Source organism: Galeopterus variegatus, unplaced genomic scaffold, assembly GCF_000696425.1.
Source record: "Galeopterus variegatus unplaced genomic scaffold, G_variegatus-3.0.2 Scaffold5256, whole genome shotgun sequence".
In the NCBI taxonomy this organism is placed as follows: domain Eukaryota; kingdom Metazoa; phylum Chordata; class Mammalia; order Dermoptera; family Cynocephalidae; genus Galeopterus; species Galeopterus variegatus.
In genome coordinates this window covers 98,953-119,917 of record NW_007731367.1, presented here as the reverse complement: position 1 = coordinate 119,917, position 20,965 = coordinate 98,953, and the positions used below count along the sequence as shown (strand labels likewise).

The 20,965-nt window shown below is 50.3% G+C and overlaps 1 protein-coding gene across 1 annotated transcript in view; it reads left to right on the top strand.

Annotated features, from left to right (window-relative positions):
- The window catches only part of CPNE5 (copine V), a 96,026-nt gene that overhangs the window by 13,816 nt on the left and 61,245 nt on the right, over positions 1 to 20,965 (top strand). Inside the window, exons 2-3 of the mRNA XM_008589153.1 lie at positions 2,823 to 2,863; positions 3,743 to 3,789. Coding sequence (XP_008587375.1) covers positions 2,823 to 2,863; positions 3,743 to 3,789 — 88 coding nt within the window. The remainder of the gene's footprint in view (positions 1 to 2,822; positions 2,864 to 3,742; positions 3,790 to 20,965) is intronic.

Below are 20,965 nucleotides of genomic sequence, written 5' to 3'. Positions count from 1 at the left end.
CACACACACACACACACACACACACACACACACACACACACACACACACACACACCAGGCTGAAATCCAGGGTCTCACTGTCTTTCTTACTAGCCTAGACATGACTAAACCTGAGTTCCAGACCCAAAATTGGAGGAGACCCAGACCTTATAGGAGTCAATTGCTATGTCTCTGAGTCTCACATTCCTGATTCATACAGGAGTTGGAAAAAGTGACCTCTGAGGTCCCTTCCAGCTTGAACATTCTAGGATTTTATGTAATGACAGAATTTCATTATAGAATTCAAAGATAAACCGCAGTGCCTTCTTTAGTAGAGAAGTCCCCAACCCCACCCCTCGTTATTACTTTCTGGCTCCACACTGTGCCTCAGGTTCTACCGCTGTAGTCATCTGTGGTGTGAAGGTATTTAACTTACAGTTTTAAGGCATTTTGGTTTTTTTCTTAAATCCAGACAGATGTCCCTGCCCCCAAACCTAGCACACTTCAGGGTGAGAAAGTCAGCCCGGGTATGTCAGCCTACCCTGGTGTGAATGATTATACATAAAAGCGGGGTCTTACATGTAGCCCCTGCTGCCTACTTTTCAGAGCTGTCTGGTGTATCATTTCATCTGATGCTCACTGCAGTGGGCTGGGAGGTTTATTAGATGGTTTCCAAGTGACAGCTGGCTGGTAACAGGTCTGGTCTGGTGGAGGGGATGGTGGGGGCCGGCAGAGGGTTGGTACGCTTGTAGGGTCAGGAGTGCTAGCTGGTGGTGGCTGCCTTTTGGGAGAAGTCCCTGAATGAAGAGACTGGAGTAGGCGATGGGAGGGAGAGTTCTCCAGGGGCTGGTTTCCCACAAGCCATCTAGGGATCCTTCTCTTGGGGACATCACTGATAATCCGCTCAGGGACTAGAGCTGGGTGATTCATGAGCATGAAATGGGGCCTCCCCAGGCATCAGAAGATGTCATGTGTTGGCACCAGGCTGCTGGTGCATCTGTCTGTCTGTTGGTTGGTCTTTGACTCCTACCTCAGGGTGAGGGAAATGGATGGTGGGGTTGACTATGTGGTTAAGTTGCCTGACAGACTGTCACTGCTGATGGCTGTTGGTGACATTGACTCAGGTTAACGCCTCCTTCTAGATCTTTCTGGCCCTAACACTGCTTGCTGTGGGGCATGGATGCTCCCTGCCCCTTGCTGGGCCTCTGTCTCCCCGTCATTAAGGAGAAGGTGGAACAGAGGATCCCGAGGTCCCTATCCAGCTCTGACATTTGGAGGTGGCTGTCAGGAAGCAACACAGACCAGTGTTGTTTTTCTTCTTTGGGAAAAGCTGGTCAAGGGGCACAGGGACCTGTGGGGGGTTGTGGGAGTGGAGCGGAAAGATGACAAGACCCCTTGGGACATCTGGAAGGGAGGTGGGACAAGGCTGAGATGGTTGGGAAGAGAACCAGGACTTTAGGGCAGTATAGGCAGGAGTCAGTAGCTGCCACACAAGCAGGAAGGACTCAGGCAGTTCCTTCAGGGAGCAGGGAAGACTGAATCAACACAGGATGTGTTAAGGAGCAGGTCTCCTGGTGGGCCCTTGGGAGGCTGTGTAGAGCATGCCTCAGAGGGGACGCTTCCCCCTGTCCCGCAGGGGAGTGCAGAAGCTGGGTATTTATCTCCCAGCTTCTGCCCATCCTTGGCTGGGTGCTGCCCCTGGGAGCATAAACATTCTGGCACTTGCAGTCTGGTCTGCCAGAGAAAGCCCCAGGAGAGAAGCAGATGCAGGAGGAAACCACGGGTGTGCACAGGGACTATGAAGGCTGCAGAGATATGGACAGGACGTCAATAGCCTTCAAGGCTGCTACCACTGTCTCCATTGTACAGATGAGGAAACAGAGGCTCAGAAAGATTGAATCGTTTCCCAACCTGAGACTGAGTTTCCACTGGGCTGTGTAACTACCTAACGGCTCAGGTCACTGTGGAATGAGGGATACCCGATGTGTAGGCCACAGCCTGCCCGGTCTTCCCAAGCTTCCGCTTCCACGTCTGTAAGATGGGATGTGAAACCGACCCAGTACCAGCCTTGCAGGGCAGCGTGAGGGGGGCGGGGCTAGTGTTTGCAAAACACTTAGTGCTCAGCCGGACCCATCACTGAAGCTCAGTGAGTGGGAGCCGTTATCGCAGGGAGGCGGGGCAGGAGGGGCTTAGCACCTGTTCAAAGACCTTTCTGTCCCCGAATGTTATGTCCATCATCTTGCTTTAGTGCCTTCCAGTCTGATTATCGGGCCCATGTGTTAGCTCTGGCCTTGAGCACGGAAGGATCCAGTTTAAATGTCTATGTCGCCTGGGAGGTGTAATTCATTAATACATCAGCACACACGAGATGATCCAGCAAACTGGCTATAGGTTGAGCCCTGAGAGAATGGGAGACTGGATGGATACGTTTTGATGGCTTGATTTTTTAAAAAATTTTTTGATAGACAGAGAAGTGATAAAAGGAGAGTTTCTAGAAAGGGCTAAGACATTGGGCATATTGGGATTAGGCCCAAGAGTGAGAGCCTGTGGGATCCAGGGCACCAGTTGATCTACCCAGAGCATGTGTGGCAATGGTGGAGGGGGCAGGTAGGGAGCGCTGCACGCCTAAGGCAGGTGCGGCTGAAAAACCTCCAGGGCCCACCCAGCGCCCGACTTTTAATGAAGCTTAATAAACCTTTGCCGAAGGAGCCACCTTCTCCTCCTGTTGTACCTGCAGCCAGGCCGGAGGCAGCCTCTGGGTCTCAGTAACAGCCTGAAGCCCCTAGATTGCCTCCTCCCCTCTGGCCCTCTGTGCTAACACCTCTTCTCTCCCCCTCTTTCAGGAACCTCTTGGACAAAGACATGTTTTCCAAGTCTGACCCACGTAAGTCCTGCTCTGGCAGTAATAACGGTAACAATAACAGCAATCACGAACATTAGGACTAATTACAGCGGTGAACACTTGAGCCCTTACTGAGTGGTAACTATATGCCAGGCAGTTTCGATGTTTCATGGATAGTGTCAGAGAAAGAGAACTGGGGGGCTTGAACTTCCCCAGCCCCCACACTTGTGAAGCCTCAATGCAACAGAGCGGGTTGGGGGGATTAGGGTGTCTGGGGCCAGAGGGTCTCAGCCCCCGGGAAACCAGTACGGTTAAGAGTTCTGATTGGCTGTGGTCTGGTGGGACGAGCACTGATTTTGGAGTCCAGGGTTCTAGCCCTGAGCAATGCTGCCCAAGCGTGTGACCTCAGACAGGTCTTTGGCCTCATCTGAGCTTCAGTTTCCCTATAAGTAAAGTGGGGCTCATGAAAATAATAGGCCTCGTGAGACTGCTTTGGGCTCTAAAGGAACAACATGGGCTTCAGATGCTCTCCCCCACCACACCTCTGCCACCCAGGCCTCCATCATGCTCTCATATCTACCTGTCTCATAGCTCAGACCCTTCCTGTGGCCTAGAAGCACATGGCCCCTGACCCCCCACCCACAGGGTGCCCCTTCCAGACACACATATGTCATAAGCCCCCCTCTCCAAGCCAACCCTGTGAATTGGTGCATCCAGAACCCTTGTGGTCCAGGCTTGGGGACCAGACTCTTATGACCCCAGCCACCTCAGGAAATACCCTCCACACCCTCCCTAGACCCAACAGTGCTATCCAGGCGGGAGTCTCCTGAGGTGTCTGCTCATTGAGAGCCCTCCCCATCTAAGTCCCCACATTCCTTTTGGCATGCGGTGTTAACCCATTTTTTTCTCCTCTCCCCCCAGTGTGTGTCATGTATACTCAAGGCATGGAGAACAAGCAGTGGCGGGAGGTAGGTACAGCCCCTTTCCCCACCCCCCAGAAACACCAGCATCTCCTTGATTGCCTGTCTGCCTGTTGTCTCTACCTCTGGAGAAATCCCACCTGATGTGTTTCTAACTGCACCACCGAAGCCTGTCTGAAGGCTGGCTAGGCACGCAAAGGCTGAAGCTCATCCCTGCAGTTGACACAGCCCTGTCCTCAGGGAGCCCCAGTCTGAGGGGAGACACAGCCCTGTCCTCAGGGAGCCCCAGTCTGAGGGAGACACAGCCCCGTCCTCAGGGAGCCCCAGTCTGAGGGAGACACAGCCCTGTCCCCAGGGAGGCCCTGGTCTGAGGGGAAGGCAGAGGGAGTCCAGACCCATCGTGCCCACCTTGTCTGGTGGTCAGAGGCACTTGTACAGCATCTAGCTCCTTGTCTTGTCCAGAGCAGACTTCCTTCCCATGGTTTCTGACAGAATGAGCATGGCTTCAGTTAGTTAGGTGATTGGCTTCAGTTAGGTGATTGATTGGCTTCTGCTTTGAATCAAGTCCCACCTCCTTAGCCTGGCTTCTAAGCCCCACCCCAATTCAGGATGATCTACTTTTGCAGCCTTGTCTCATTTCCATTGCCCTGACCCCACTCCATGTGCCTGTGTCCCTTGTGATAGGGCATATGACAGGAGGGCTGACTTGAAGGACCCACTTTCAACCATCACAGAGATGTTGGGAGGTGGATGGGTCTCCTAGATACCTTCAGTCTATTCCCCACCCCTCAGCCAGAGGGATCCTGTTAAAATCCAAGTCTAATTCTGTCCCTCCTCTGCTCAGAGCCCTCCGGTGGCTCCCATCTTGCAGAACCACGGTCCCTGCGATGGCCCCAGGCCCCACATGACCTGGCTTTCTTTCCTGGCTTGCCCCTCCATCCTCCACTCCAGCCCGCTCTGGCCTTAGGGCTTTTCACTTGCTGTTCCTTCTTCCTGGGATGCTCTTCCCCACATGTCCATGTGGCCCCTCCACACTTCTCTCAGATCTTGATTCAGATGTCACCCTGTGGCATCCTTCCCTGGCCACCAGTCTAACATTTCAACCTCTCCAACACTTCTAATTCCCTTAACCACCTTTTGTTTCTCCCTGTCACTTTTCACTGTCTGCCGTACTCTGGTTTACTTGTTTTTCTTGTTTGTCATGTGTCAGCTCCGTGAGGGCAGAGACTTTCATCTGCTTTACTCACCGCTACATTTTGAGCAGCTAGAACAGCGCCCAGCACACAGTAGGTGCATAATAAGTGGTTGTTAGAGGAGTGAGTGGGTTGGGAAAGGGAGCTGGGCCTGCAGAGGCCGACAATGACGTGGCGGCTGTCATCTCATTCCCACCTCTGCCTCAGTCCTCCCTCGCCGAGCTCCCATGGGAGATTGTTTTCAGGTGCAGAGATGGGGAGCTGGGTCAGGAGGAGGGGGCCTGGTAGTCCCTGGCTCCTGTCCCTCCTTTCTCTTAGAGAAGAGGGTCTGGCCAAGCAAAGACAAGGTTGAGGTGAGAGGTGGAGGAAAGAATGTCGTTTCCTTCCATGGTGTGGTGGTGGATGAGCTTACTGAGCCTCACCACCGAAGTGATTTCCTATGGTCATCACAGCTGCCTGAGGGGCTGGAAATTGAGCTTGCTCCTTCTGGTGATCAGAAGAGGCACAGGCATGGGACAAGAGGGGATCTGACCAGAGCTGAGACCCCTTGGCCTTGGCAGCCTCACCCCATGCCCATCTCCACCCACACCTGAGAGGGAGGCCCATGGGCTTCGGAGAGAGGCCCTGCTTGGGGCCTCCAAGAAGAAAGCCCCAGTGGCTAAGGGGACAGAAGCAGCTGTGCAGGGCAGGACACAGGCTCAGTCCCCATGGAAAGGGGAAGGAAGGGGAATGGTGCACCAAGTGACCAATGCTGAGAGCGCACGGGCAGGGAGGCCCTCCCAGGTGACATGAGGAGAATGGCCAGTAAAGTTTCAGTGACTCAGACTTGCTTATCAACCTTTCCCTGCCTCGTTGGTGGGCTGGGCGGAGCATCACCTGCCTTGCTCGGGCCCCCAAACTCCCAGATTTGGCCGGAACAGGTGGCTAAAGGGAGACATTTTATCCATTAAAACATACGGGAAATATTTCCACAGGGTCTAGGCTAAAGTTTACCTTTTTACCCTCTCTAAGAGTCTAAACCAATTAAAGTGTAAACCAGATTGCTAGGAAACGTTTAGCCTACTTAAGTGAACTAATTACTTTTGAGGCCTTTTGGCCAAGCTTCATAGAAACTGGGAATGTGCTAATGTCTTAGTGATTCATTAAGGAAAATCTGGAAAGGCCTCTTCAGAAGGGCGCTGCTTGGCAAGCTGTTAATTACATTTTGTAATTGAGACTTGTCTTCATTTGGTTCAGGGTCCCCTATTGTCCAAGTTGCATCTTGTTACCACATGCACCCACAGGGTGGAGTGGAGGGAAGGTGGGTGGCCTTGGTGTTGAATACACCTGTGCTTCACTCCTGGCCCCAGCTCTTTCTGGAGGTGGGACCAAGAGTAAGTTGCCTGACTTCTCTGTGCCTCAGTTTCCACATAAGTGACAGGGGGATAACACCCACTTTATAGGCCTGTAGAGAGGGCAAAACAAGGTGATGGAGGTAAAGTACCTAGTCTTTATGGTGCATAGTCAGTGCTCAGTAAATACCAGTCATTGCACAACATCATCCAAAGTGCCTGGGGCCTGGCCGGCCACTCCTCCATGTCAGTCAATATTTGCCACACTAAGCTTTTATGAGGTGCCAGCAACGTACCAGGGACTGAGAAAAGAGGGATGCTGGTTAAAAGAATAGAGCTTCACCAAAAGTGTGAGCCAGAACTAGGGTGTTCGCAGCCTGCAAGGGGAGACGCATGTGCGGGAATAATCCTAACAGGAAATGGTGAGAAGGATGTATAGATGGAATAAAATGAGTTCGGGGGAAGGAAAGTTACAGCAGGAATGCTGCACTCAGCTAAAGCATTTTGACAGGTCGTTTGGAATTTTTAAAATGGAATTTGAACCCAAACACAAGCCATCTGGCTAAGGGGCACATGACATGGAGCAGAGGAGAATGTGGGGCAGAAGGAACTTTAGGATCATCTGGCTCAACTTCTTCATCCTATAGAGAGGGTGGGAGTGGCTCAGGTTTTGGAATCCAGGGGCCAGACCCCTGTGCAGTAGGAGTGACCCTTGGAGGAGCTGAGTTGAGCTGGGTTTCACTGAAGCTGGGAGACTTAGCAAAAGGGCACAGTAGCACAAAGGCACAGAGGGAAGCCGGAATGAACAGGTCAGCCCAGGTCTTGCATGGTTGGGGGATGTAATAAGAGGGTAGGTGGGGCTTAAGGAAACCAGTGAGGGATGGTGAATCCCAGGAGTGGCAATAGTGGGGAGCCATTACTACTCAGGTGAGAGGAGGGGGTGGTTTCTGGACCCTCAAGCGGGCTGTAGGCAGGAGCTGGGGCCCTCAGTGGAACCTCATTCTCTTCCCACCCTCTGATCTGCCGGTGCCTCCCACTGGTGGAACCTCACTAGAAGACCTAGGGCCAGGGGACCACTGATGCAGTCCACTCAGGTCAGCCTCCCGGGCACAGAGCAGTGTGGAGAAAGGCTGAGAGTGGAACCAGAGGGGCAGAAGGAGACCATGCAGTATGGATAGTGAGCGGATAAGTGTGAGCGGCATTCAGGGTGTGAGGCTGGCAAGATACAGGAAGAGTCAACTAAAGGGAGTCCGTGGATGTCAGGGTGAGGACAGATGGAGGCATAGGGTCAGAATGTCAGAGCAGGAGGGTCCCTAGAGAGCAGGGAGGCTGACCCTGTTTACAAGAGGCAATCAGGACCGGTGCCCAGATTCCAGGGGTGAAGGTGGCAGAGCTGAGCCTGGGGCACAGGTTTCAAGCTATTTCTGGAGAAGGGAAGATGCACTTAAACCTCCTGGCGATGGGAGGAGGCCCTATTTCCTTGTCTGATTCTCTGTGTGACCCACAGAGGAAAGTACCAGGAATAGAGACTTTGAAGAAAAATTCAGTTCCATCTCTATGTAACTGTCCCTGGAGTGGAAGACTGCCCTTGGGAGTAAACAGTAGCCAGTTCCCACCACTCCACCAGCTAGTTCATTGTCCCTCGGGAGCAGGCTGCCTCTTTGTCACCAGAATCTTGGCCGAGAAATAATAATCCTGTGGCCAGAGGGAGTCAAGTGCAGGCACAGCAGTTTCTCCAGGCAGGGCCCAGGCCTGGGGTTTGTACAAGGCTGCAGATGAGCCAAGCCTGGGAAGGATGAAAGCTGCTCTCGTGGCCTCTGGCTGCCAGTTTTCAGCTGATTTTAACTGTTTGGGTCATTTTTATGCCTTCTGAGAAAGCTCCATCTTCCCGGCACCTAAATCTGTCACCACATTTTATGAAAATTGACTCAAGATGTAATTTTAGCCCAGAAAATCGAGCACCATTTGCATCAAGGCCTGCCAGGGCCTTCTGCATGTCCTGGGGAAGGAAGGATGGCCAGGTGGGAAGAATCCCAGACACCCTCCTGCTGGGAAGAGGGACATAATAGGGAGCTCCTCTTCGTTCAGCATTTGAAAAGTGGTGGCCCCTGCTCCTCCCTCACCAGGAAACTGTCCTGCCAGAGGGCCCCTTGGAAAGGAGGTGAGAATCATGGAATCTTAGGGTGTCCCGCTGATCACGACGCATGGGGACCCAGCCACTACGCCCACGCATCTGTGCCAGAGAGCTCTCAGTCTATTTTTGAGCAACCTCAGCTTGTTTAACACTTTAACACCAGCTGGGAATGATAATTCATCTCTAAACATGAGGAAGGACCTTCCTCGGGGCAACTTGATCTGTGTTTCTGTGTGACCTTGATTCAATGAGCGTGTGTTGGATATTGTCTTAGACTGTACAGGCTGCTATAACAAAAATATCATAAACTGGATAGCTTGTAAGCAACAGAGATTTATTTCTCATAGTTCTAGACTCTGGGAAGTCCATCAAGGTGCCAGCAGATTCAATGTCTGATGAGGGCCCATTTCTTCTTGCTGTGTCCTCACACATGGTGGTAGGGATGAACGAGCTCCCTCAGGCCTCTTTTATAAGACTGCTAATCCCATTCACAGGCCCTTTCTTCATGCCTAATCACCTCCCAAAGGCCCCCCCTATAAATACCATCACACTGGGGATTAGGGTTTCAACGTATGAATTGCTGGGGGAGGAGTGGGCACAAACATTCAGACCATAGCAGGTACCTGCTGTGTTCCAGGGGGTGAATGCTGGGGGTGGAGAGGGGGACCAGACACTGTCTACTACCTGAGGAGCTCACTTTCAACTCAGGGAGGTGATCATAAGAACAATAATAACAATAATAATAGTAATAGCAAACACTTATGTAACAGTAATGTGCCAGACACTGTTCTTTTTTTTTTATTCTTCTTTTTTTATTTTTGCTTTTTTTTTTTCCTTTTAAATTTTTTTCCCCAGGCACCGTTCTAAGTACATGTATTAACTCATTTAATCCTCACAACAACCCTATGAAGGGGATATTATTATTATTATTGCCTCATTTTGCAGGGGAAGAAACCGAGGCTGTTTGTGTCATTATTTCCCATCCCTCTACCAGCCCAGGCACTGCCCCTGGAGCACATACGCATTCATTTGTCAAAGTTCTTCCTGGGCCGGCCTGGTGGCGCACTGGATAGTGCGCCGCTTGGGAGCGTGGCGGCGCTCCCGCCGAGGGTTCGGATCCCACATACAGACCGGTTCCCGCTCACTGGCTGAGCGAGGTGCGGGTGCGACACTGAGGGTTGCGATCCGTTGCCGGTCACGAAAAAAGACAAAAAGAAAAAAAAAAAAAAGTTCTTCCTCATGAAAGAGGAACAGGTAAAGGATCATGAAAATCAACTACAATGTTATCGAGAAGTTAAAATAAAATTTTTAAAAATTCACGTAAAAAAAAATTAAGGAAAAAGAAAGAAACAAAGTTCTTCCCCGAGTGTGTGTCCTGCACTCTCCACCGCTGCAGCCCGGGGCTGCTCCCTGTTCACAGGGGCTAGAACTAGACCATCATGTTCCTCCCTTCGTCTCTGCGTTCTGTGTGTCTGAGGATCATAGATTATACATCTATCGACGCTCTCTAGTATCCCACTGACCTTTGTGGCAGGTGGTTTTTACTTACTTCATATTGACTTTGGGGACTTCTGTATCTTTTTCACATGAGTTGCCGTCTACACAGGACTTCCCCAGCTCAGACTTGGCAATGAGTTTTTGACCCTAAATGTGTGATTTTACATTTATTCCCATTATGTGTCATCCGTTGGATTCAGTCTGTTGTTATGGTTTATGAAGATCTTGTTGGATTACAATTGTGTATTCAGCATCTTGGTTCTGCTTCCTGGTCCTGGGTCAGCTGCAGTCATCCACACAGGAGACCAGGAGTCAGATGAGAAGCCTCCCCCAGCGACCTTTTCTCAGACTGATCTCACTTCTCTAGCTGACCTTTGGCATAGGCTGTTCAGCTACCTATGTTTTACCTAACTTTATTATAATCCATTCTATATGTCCCCATCTGGTCCCTAAAAAACTCATGAATAAGTCAAATGCCTTGTCAGATGAGGCTCTAAACTTGATGTCTAAGGCCGGCCCATGAGAGTGCGGTGCTGATAACACCAAGGCCACGGGTTCGGATCCTATATAGGGATGGCCAGTTTGCTCACTGGCTGAGCGTGGTGCTGATAACACCAAGCCAAGGGTTAAGATCCCCTTACCAGTCATCTTTATAAAAAAATAAATAAATAAAAATTAAAAATTAGTGGTGCTGACAACACCAAGCCAAGGGTTGAGATCCCCTTACTGGTCATCTTTATAAAAAAATAAATAAATAAAAATTAAAAATTAAAAAAAATAAACTTGATGTCTAAAACCCTGGGCTCCCATCCCAGCTCCAATATTTACTAATCCTGTGACCCAGGAGAGGTATTTCTCTTCCCTGAGTATCAGCTTATTCATCTGTGAAATAGGGTTAGGAGACCTTTGGTAGGACTAAAAGGCAGTGCTTGTGAAAATGCCTGGAAATATCAACTGCAGTGTGCCATTGCTCAGCTCTCGGTCACAGTTGGACTGGCCACCATTGGAGACCCTGTGGACTAAACCAACCTTGTTCACTTTGGAGTGGAGTACTGGGTGGTGCCATGAATAAGCCTGGTGGGGAGGGTGTTCCAGGTGGAGGGAACAGCAAGTGCAAAGGTCCGGAGGTGGGAACAAGCTCTGTCCATTTAAAGGACAAAAAGAAGGCTAGTGTAGTTTGAGTTGGTGTGAACGATGAAGACGCTGGGCAGTATGGTCACAGAAGCTGGCAGGGACAGATCCCATAGGGCTTCGTAGGCCATGTAAGGAGTTTGGATACTGATTTAAGTGTGATAGGAAGCTATTTGAGAGTTTTGAGTGGTGGAATGATGCAGCCTGGTTTATTTTTTCAGAAAGACTGCTCTGGCCACTGTGTGTGAGTGCACTGCAGGGGAAAGGGCAGAAGCAGAAGGCAATTTGCAATCCTGGAATGAGATCATGGTGGGCAGGGACAGTGGGGATTCAGTTTGCCCAATGCCAAAAGTTTTTTTGTTTTTTGTTTTTTTGGCAGCTGGCTACAATGCCAAGAGTTTAAATCTGAAATGAAATGGCCCTCTGCCCACCAGGCTGTGAGCCCAATTTGGGATCTCTGATAACTAACACAGGACCTGACCCCGGTCATGCTTCATAGACCTTTATTGAACGATTTATAGGAATGAATGGACCTTTATTATTACTAAAGCACAAAGCAGGAGACAGACCTCTCCAAGAGGTGGACTCCAAAGCCAACTTGGGGTTGGCTTTCTGGACTCTCCCCGTTTTGCAGAGGGGGGTCTTCCTCTGCCAAGATAGGTCCCTCCTGAGCCCTGGATCCCTTGGAAAGCCTTTAGTGGTCTTTGCTCCCATCGTGCAACTCAGTTTTCAGGGCCCTGATTCCCCATCATGAGGAGAAGGCACTCCAAGACCAAGGCTTTGCTTTGGGGACCAGATAGGTCTATGGACACCAATTTAGTCTTGGGGTTAGGGCTTTAAAATCTGCTTTGGCACAATGAGGCACTGTCACGGATGTCCTTTCAAATCTTGACTCACTACTTCCCTTAACCTCTCTGCGCCTTAGGTTTTTTCATCAATAAAATGAGATCCCAATGCCTGTTCATTGGGTTGTGTTAACTAAATGACAGAATCACTTAACACAATGTCTGGCTGTGCTCAATACTTGTAAATATTATTATTATTATGCAATACCATCAAACAAAGCTGTGAAGAGGTTCTATCCCCTTTCCTGCCCTCCTCAAATAAGAGGATGCCTGACATGCCTGCTGCCCTGTACGGTCTCTACATCAGCAGCACCCCCATTTTCCCCGTTGGGCCTCATCAGCTAGAAAGTTACTATGTGGTCCTTTGATCCCTGGTCCTCTCATCTGCCCAGGCCACTGATTTTCATAGTGGGTTTATCTATCCCCAGGGTTTGGTGGTGGTACCTCAGGGACCGCCTGTGAATGTGTCATCTGCCCAGGCCACTGATTTTCATAGTGGGTTTATCTATCCCCAGGGTTTGGTGGTGGTGCCTCAGGGACCGCCTGTGAATGTGTGTAAGGCCCCTGCCTCCCCTTCAACCAGAGATTTTCATTATTTCTGTGAAATACATTAGACACGAGCCTAAGATTTCATTTGAAGAAAGGAGTTTGCATTTCTAGTAAACCCGGAGGTTTTAGGCCAGGTCCCTTGGTGGCTGATACATCTATTTACTCTTTGCTGTTAGTGTCCAGGTGCACTTTTATAGTTGTGGCTGAGCTGTTGAGAGTGTGGGCTCCAAAGTCAAGTTCAAAAATGGGCCCACCACCTGCCCGGCTGGGGCATCTTAGGCAAGTGCTCAGGCTCACAAGCCTGCTGTGAGGATTAAATGAGCTTATTCATGTGAAGTGCCTGGCCTGTAGAAAAAGCTCAAAAATGGCTCTTCTCTCATAAGAAGCCTTAAGAAACCAGTGCTTTACCTGGAGGAAGGAACCACTGATGGTATCATTTCAGACATTGTGATGCCATTTGGTAGGAGCTATAGATATTTTGGGGTGAGCTGGGGGACAAGTGGTCCCAGGTCCCTCAGTGACGCTCCTGCTGCCTTTAGGGTGGGGCTTGTTCAGGTCCCTTCCCATCTTATGCTGCTAGACCCAGGGCTGGGGGGTTGTGGTGGGAACAAGGTGGCAGAGAGTGTTTTGCTGGCAGCTTGGCAGCCAGGCTCCTTGGTAAAAGGGCCATTCCCCAAGGAGCTGGCATGATTTAACAGATTATCTGGAACAATAGCTAATTAGGAACTAAGCTCTTTGGCAGAAAGTCTTCCATTGTAAGCGTGGTAAAATTTTCATAGGCTGCTGATGGCCTGCAGGACTAGATAGGAAACTTCTCTGTCCAGGCCTGAGAATGAGGAGGCCTTTCAAGCCTCCGGTCCCCTCACTCAGGCCCCCTTCTCCACCTCTGCCCTTCCTCACCTAGAGGCCATAACAACACAGGCAGTGGTCTGGGAGGTCGCCAGTCTAAAGAAACACAAACTGCAGATGTTGTGGCTCACTCTGTGTGACTCTAGGCAAGGCCCTTCCTCTCTCTGGGCCTGGTTTTCCTCAGTGTACAAGGAGGGGGTGGCCACAGAATTCTGGACTCCTCCAGTGAGCGAACCCGAGAGAAGTTTCCAAACCCAAGATGGTGGCAGGCCTGGAATGGAACCAGGTCCTCCATGCCCCTCCCAACCCCCAGGCTCTCTTCGCCAGTGCCCAGACCTCAGGTCATTCTCCTCCCCAACCACTGGGCGCCCACCCCGGCCCAGGGCCCACCTTGGAAAGCACATTCCCTTTTCCTGTTTCTCTTTGAGTCAGATAGCTTTCTGGCCTCTAATTTTAATCCTGGTGAACATGATTCATGAAGGGCCAAGGCTGGGCTCTGCAGCCAGGCTTTTAGAATCCCCAATTAAGGAGCCATCAATAATATATGAAATTATAGGGGGAGCTCTGGCTGGGAAAGGGTGAGCAGCTTGGGAGGTAAGAGTAGTCTGTCAGCTCTGGCCATCTCTGTCCCGGCTGGCCGGGCACAGCCACTGGGGGCTTTGCAGCTGCGGGGGTGGGGGAAGGTGGGTGTCTCCGAAGCTCCAGTCAGCTGTAATCTGTAAAAAGGCAAGAGCTGCCTAAATCAAGGGCCATTAGGATTGTTCAGGCTTGCAGAGAGCCACCCACTCATTACTGAGGCACCGAGGCTGCAGCCAACACCGTAGGACACTGTGCTTTCCTCACTCCTGGGGGCCCCAGTGCTCCCTCCCCAAACCTGCTGGGGGCCAGTGGGTGGGGTGGGAGGCTTCTGCCTCCTGGAGCCCCATCCTTCATCTGTAAAATGGGGATGGTAATAGTATCATCTCCACGGGATCATTGGGGGGATTATATGAGATCGTGGGTGTGTGGAAGTGTTTTGAAGATGAGAAGTCACGATACGAAGTGGAAGGAGGAGGAGGATTTGATGGAGGAAAGAAGGCTGCATTGGCAGGCTCTGGGAGAACTAGGGTGCTGCTCAGGGCTGGGGCCCGGCTGACCTGCGCCCCTGTCCCCACCACTTCCTGATCAGTGTGATCTTGGTCAGAGCACCCCCTCCCCCGTTCCCCGCCTCTGTGTTCTCATTGGTCTATTGAAAGGATTTGGTTCCTTCCAGCTCTAAAATCTTAAGGTCCTAGGTCAACTTGTTAATCAACTTTTTTTTACAGAAATCACAGGAGGGTCCAGGACTGGGTGTGTGGTGTGTATGTGTTCGGGGTTTGGAGGTAGGGGTGGGGGTGGGGCAGAGGCATAGGTCAGGGACACTCACCTGTACGACCTGAACTTTAGAACCACCCAGACCACAGGAAGGGTTGACAAGGTAGAATGTTCAGGCTTGCAGAGAGCCACCCACTCATTACTGAGGCACCGAGGCTGCAGCCAACACCGTAGGACACTGTGCTTTCCTCACTCCTGGGGGCCCCAGTGCTCCCTCCCCAAACCTGCTGGGGGCCAGTGGGTGGGGTGGGAGGCTTCTGCCTCCTGGAGCCCCATCCTTCATCTGTAAAATGGGGATGGTAATAGTATCATCTCCACGGGATCATTGGGGGGATTATATGAGATCGTGGGTGTGTGGAAGTGTTTTGAAGATGAGAAGTCACGATACAAAGTGGAAGGAGGAGGAGGATTTGATGGAGGAAAGAAGGCTGCATTGGCAGGCTCTGGGAGAACTAGGGTGCTGCTCAGGGCTGGGGCCCGGCTGACCTGCGCCCCTGTCCCCACCACTTCCTGATCAGTGTGATCTTGGTCAGAGCACCCCCTCCCCCGTTCCCCGCCTCTGTGTTCTCATTGGTCTATTGAAAGGATTTGGTTCCTTCCAGCTCTAAAATCTTAAGGTCCTAGGTCAACTTGTTAATCAACTTTTTTTTACAGAAATCACAGGAGGGTCCAGGACTGGGTGTGTGGTGTGTATGTGTTCGGGGTTTGGAGGTAGGGGTGGGGGTGGGGCAGAGGCATAGGTCAGGGACACTCACCTGTACGACCTGAACTTTAGAACCACCCAGACCACAGGAAGGGTTGACAAGGTAGAAGGGACAGTAAGCGCTGAAGAAGGTAAGAGACAGTGCTGAGAGTGTTAGAGAACTACAGGAAGGAAGACTGGGTTGGACATAGTTCCAGCCTCATTCACAGTATTAACCTCTTATTGATTAGTGACTACATCAGCTCCTATTGATTTGGAGCCAGCCTGCCCAGGTTTGAATCCTGTTCCCACCACTCTCTAGCTGTGTGAACTTGAGCAATTCCCTCAGTCTCTCTGAGCCTTATGTTAGTTTACTTATCTATAAAATGGGGATAATAATAGTACTGCCTCATGCAGTTGTTCTGAAGATTAAACCATTAACAAATGGAAAACATTTAGTGTGTGGCACACAGTGGGGCTGTGTGAGGTTTATTACCAGCACTGAGGACCACTCTGCAGCAGGCTCTCCGTGATGCACTTCATGCGCATTTCTTCCATCCTTCCCCTGGAGGAAGGAATGGTTCGCTCCGTTTTAGCGATGGGGAAATGTGCCCTCTGAAGAGTTATAGGGACAGTAAGCGCTGAAGAAGGTAAGAGACAGTGCTGAGAGTGTTAGAGAACTACAGGAAGGAAGACTGGGTTGGACATAGTTCCAGCCTCATTCACAGTATTAAGGGACAGTAAGCGCTGAAGAAGGTAAGAGACAGTGCTGAGAGTGTTAGAGAACTACAGGAACGAAGACTGGGTTGGACATAGTTCCAGCCTCATTCACAGTATTAACCTCTTATTGATTAGTGACTACATCAGCTCCTATTGATTTGGAGCCAGCCTGCCCAGGTTTGAATCCTGTTCCCACCACTCTCTAGCTGTGTGAACTTGAGCAATTCCCTCAGTCTCTCTGAGCCTTATGTTAGTTTACTTATCTATAAAATGGGGATAATAATAGTACTGCCTCATGCAGTTGTTCTGAAGATTAAACCATTAACAAATGGAAAACATTTAGTGTGTGGCACACAGTGGGGCTGTGTGAGGTTTATTACCAGCACTGAGGACCACTCTGCAGCAGGCTCTCCGTGATGCACTTCATGCGCATTTCTTCCATCCTTCCCCTGGAGGAAGGAACGGTTTGCTCCGTTTTAGCGATGGGGAAATGTGCCCTCTGAAGGGTTACCCAGGTTGTCTCCCAAAGATAATAAGCAACAGACCCAGGCCAGTGGAGGTCCTAGGCTCATGGCCTGGCCACCCCACTACACCACCCTGGCTCGCCCCCCAGCTGTGGGTGCGTGTGGGGAGTTGGCCCAGATGTTGGAAGATACCCTTGAGGGGTCTGAACCTCTTATTGATTAGTGACTACATCAGCTCCTATTGATTTGGAGCCAGCCTGCCCAGGTTTGAATCCTGTTCCCACCACTCTCTAGCTGTGTGAACTTGAGCAATTCCCTCAGTCTCTCTGAGCCTTATGTTAGTTTACTTATCTATAAAATGGGGATAATAATAGTACTGCCTCATGCAGTTGTTCTGAAGATTAAACCATTAACAAATGGAAAACATTTAGTGTGTGGCACACAGTGGGGCTGTGTGAGGTTTATTACCAGCACTGAGGACCACTGCAGCAGGCTCTCCGTGATGCACTTCATGCGCATTTCTTCCATCCTTCCCCTGGAGGAAGGAACGGTTTGCTCCGTTTTAGCGATGGGGAAATGTGCCCTCTGAAGGGTTACCCAGGTTGTCTCCCAAAGATAATAAGCAACAGACCCAGGCCAGTGGAGGTCCTAGGCTCATGGCCTGGCCACCCCACTACACCACCCTGGCTCGCCCCCCAGCTGTGGGTGCGTGTGGGGAGTTGGCCCAGATGTTGGAAGATACCCTTGAGGGGTCTGCTATCACTGCCCCCCAGCAGGTGGGATGTGAGGAGGAGGAAGGGGCCCAGATTTTAGAAATCTGAAAGCAACAGAGAAAGCCTCTTCCCAGACTGCCTTTCTCTGCAACTCCGAGTCAGCAGTCAGCTTTCTGAGCCGGGGCTGGGTGGACCGACCCCTCCCCCACCTTCACTAAGCAGCTTCCTTGCCCAAGGGCTCCTTCTGCCTCCTCTCCCCAGACAGTGGCCAGAGTTGAGTTTTCTACCCCAGGCCCCAGGTCTCTAGCAAACCTTACACAGTCTGCTGTCTTTTTTCTAGCTGGGGCCTGGGGCATTGGGGAGGGCCTTTGGGGAGGGGAGGGCCTGGCTCTGAAGGGAGTAGCGTGTTTGTATGAGCAAAGGGTCAGCCTTGCATCTCCCCACCAGCCTTACCCCATGTGTGGAAGATGTCTGGAGAGAAACCACTCAGAGCTGGGGCTTTCAGGGGGAGCAAGCACAGGGGACCCCTTTGTATAGAGGACAGAAACCTTCTGAGGTGTGGAATATGAGCAGGAAAGAGTAGGAGCTGAGCAGAAAATGTTTGCAGTTAGGACTGGGGACATCTTAGAGACAAGGCTGACGAGAGACACACACACTTCCTGGGTGGCTGTGCCAGGGTTTGGGATTTAGAAAGAGCCAGAGTGTGGAATCACTAATTTACAGAGCACATTTTATATCCCAGGCGCTCCTTTAAGTATGTTATATAAATTAAATCATTTAAGACTCCAACAATGGTATAGCATGAAGATAAATTATCATTCCCATTTTACAGGGAGGTGAAGAGACTTGCCATGGTCATACAACCAGTGATAGCAGAGCCAAAATCTGAACCCTGGACGCCTGGTCCCAGACTCTGTGCTGTTGACTACTTAACTTTACTGCTTTATGTGGGAAACCCTAAGATCTGCCTTCAAAGCTGAAATCAGTGGTTCTTAAAGCTTTTTGAAGACATGCGTCTCTTTAAGAAACTGATGAAAACCATGGCTCCTCTCTCCAGAAAATGCAGACATGTATAGAAAGACATTTGCATTCAATTTCAGGGTGTCACAAACCCACTCAATACTCAGGTTAAGAGCCTTGAACCTTGACTCTGATTTAACAGTTGTTCTTCCCCACTTGGTTGGCCCTCACTCTGGCACCTATATGGGTGCGGCCAGGATGACCACTTTGTACAAAGTGAAGGAGGCTGGATGGGGGCGCTGGTCCCTGAGAGTCCCCAGGACCCTTGGGTGGGACAGCAGTGCTGAGACCGTGCATCCCAGAGGGCTGTCGGGGATACTGGTACCTTGGCTGCATGAGCAGGAGTCAGGCACTTTCTTGGTGACGTGAATGTTACACAGGCAGAGTGTGAGCAAATGGAGTGGGGGCAGGGACTGTTCTTGGTTTATGTTCAATTGAGTTGGAAATTTTATGTGTGTGAATGTGTTTGTGGGAGAGAAGATATATCAATCAGGGTGCCGGCAGGATAGAGAATTCTACTCAGATGGTTTAACTGGAGAGATTTTAAAGAAGGGATTTCTTTTAAAAGTATGGGTGAGGTTGAGGAAATCCAAAGGGATGGTGCAGCACTGGGGGACTAGCAACAACAGGGAGGTGTCACCACCCCAGGCTTGAAGGGACATGAGAGGAGGCTGGGCTATTGTTTGTCAGTGAGAGGTGCAGGGCCTGCCTGGAGCTGTGGTCCTGGAGGGAGGCAGCCCCTCCCAGAACCATGGTGCTGAGGCTGGGCAGGCGTGGGGAGAAACAACCCGCCGTCTCTCTCCTCCCATCTCCTGTCTGCCAGTGCCTCCTATTGGCCAAACCCAACTGGAAGCCACAGGGCAGGGAAACCAGGGTGATGCTGTTGGAAGGGACACAGTCTCCTAGAGGAAGACAGATTGGAGATGGGGTGGGGTGGGAGCAGCAGTAGGAGACCCTCCAGCCTCAACATCAGTTTAGGCCTAACTGCCAGCCCCCTGCCCCCCTGCAGGTGGGGAGGCCCATGTCTTGACCGAGGCTCTCCCTCCTGTCCTCACAGTTAGGTGTGGGCGTGGTATCGGGAGGGAGACTGCATAAAGGAACGCTGCTCCTTCTGGGCTGGGGTTTATCTAAAATCCTGCAAGAGGGATTTTGGGGGGTGTTTGAGGAGGAGGGCAGTGCATTGAGGAGAGGTAGGTTACTTGGAATATTCTGCAAGAAAGACATTAGGAGAAATTTTTCTTTTGTCCAAAGACAGGCAGTATTAAGAATCCCGGTTAGCTCAATTGGTTAGAGCGTGGTGCTGATAACACTGAGGTCGAGGGTTTGATCCCTGTTACCAGCCAGCTGCCAAAAAAAAAATAATAATTTAGAAAAAGCAAGAGAGGAGAATGCAGGAACTCTTTCAGAACAAGGGTTATATGTACACAGTAAGGTTGTTACTGAATTAGGGGGTGGGATGGGAATCAGTCTTAGTCAACCTGATGTCCTCCCCATGGCCTTGCACACAGTGGGCCTTCTATAAATGCATATGAAGTAAACCTCATCTTTATTTAATTTCCATAATGCTTGATGACCCCTTGCAGTTTGATAAAGTAAAAATATAATGGACTTTGGAGTTCGATGTGCCTGGGTTTAGATCCCAGCTCTGCCTACCTGTGTGACCTTGGGCTAGTTAATTAACCTCTCTGAGTCTCAGTTTCTTCATTTGTAAAATGGGTAATAATTCATACAGCATTATTGTAAGAATCAAATGAGATAATTTAGTGATCCACCTGATCTATTGAGCATTCAGTACGGGCTCAGTACATGTCAGTTTTTTCCTTCCTCCTGCTGTATTTTCATTCATTAGTAGTTCTCAACTCCATCTGCACGTTAGAATCACCTAGGGAACTTTTAAAAAGCATGGTTGTTCAGGCCCCACCCACTGAGATTCTGATTTAATTGGTTTGTAGTGGGGCTTGAGCATGGGTATTTTTAAAAAGCACCCGTTGGGCCGGCCTGTGGCTCACTCGGGAGAGTGCGGTGCTGATAATACCAAGGCCACGGGTTCGGATCCCATATAGGGATGGCCGGTTTGCTCACTGGGAGAGTGTGGTGCTGACAACACCAAGCCAAGGGCTGAGATCCCCTTACCGGTCATCTTTAAAAAAAAAAGGCCGAGCCCGTGGCGCACTCGAGAGAGCACGGCGCTGGGAGTGCAGCAGCGCTCCCATCGCGGGTTTGGATCCTATGTAGGGATGGCCGGTGCACTCACAGCGCTCACTGGCTGAGCGCGGTGTGGCCCGTCTCCAAAAAAAATTTTTTTTAATTATATATATATATATATATATATATCCTTTAACAGGTGCATTTTTTTTTTTTTTAAAGATGACCGGTAAGGGGATCTTAACCCTTGACTTGGTGTTGTCAGCACCACGCTCTCCAAAGTGAGCCACGGGCTGCCCCAGGATATATTTTTTAAAAAGGTAAAATCATGACTCCCATGCAAATACAAAATGAACACATGACAAAGATTTATTTAACTTGTTAATTAATGAGGAAACCAGTAAGATGTTACAACCAGTTCAGATAATTCAAACAATGTATACATAGAGACAATCAGGAATGCTGAAATGAATTTACAAATGGATGCAAAATTGGTCAATATCCACAGGGTAATAACCAATTGCATTTCACTTATAAAGTTCATTTGTATTTCTATGTACAAGAATCATTTGCTTTACTCTGTGCTTTGTACATTTTA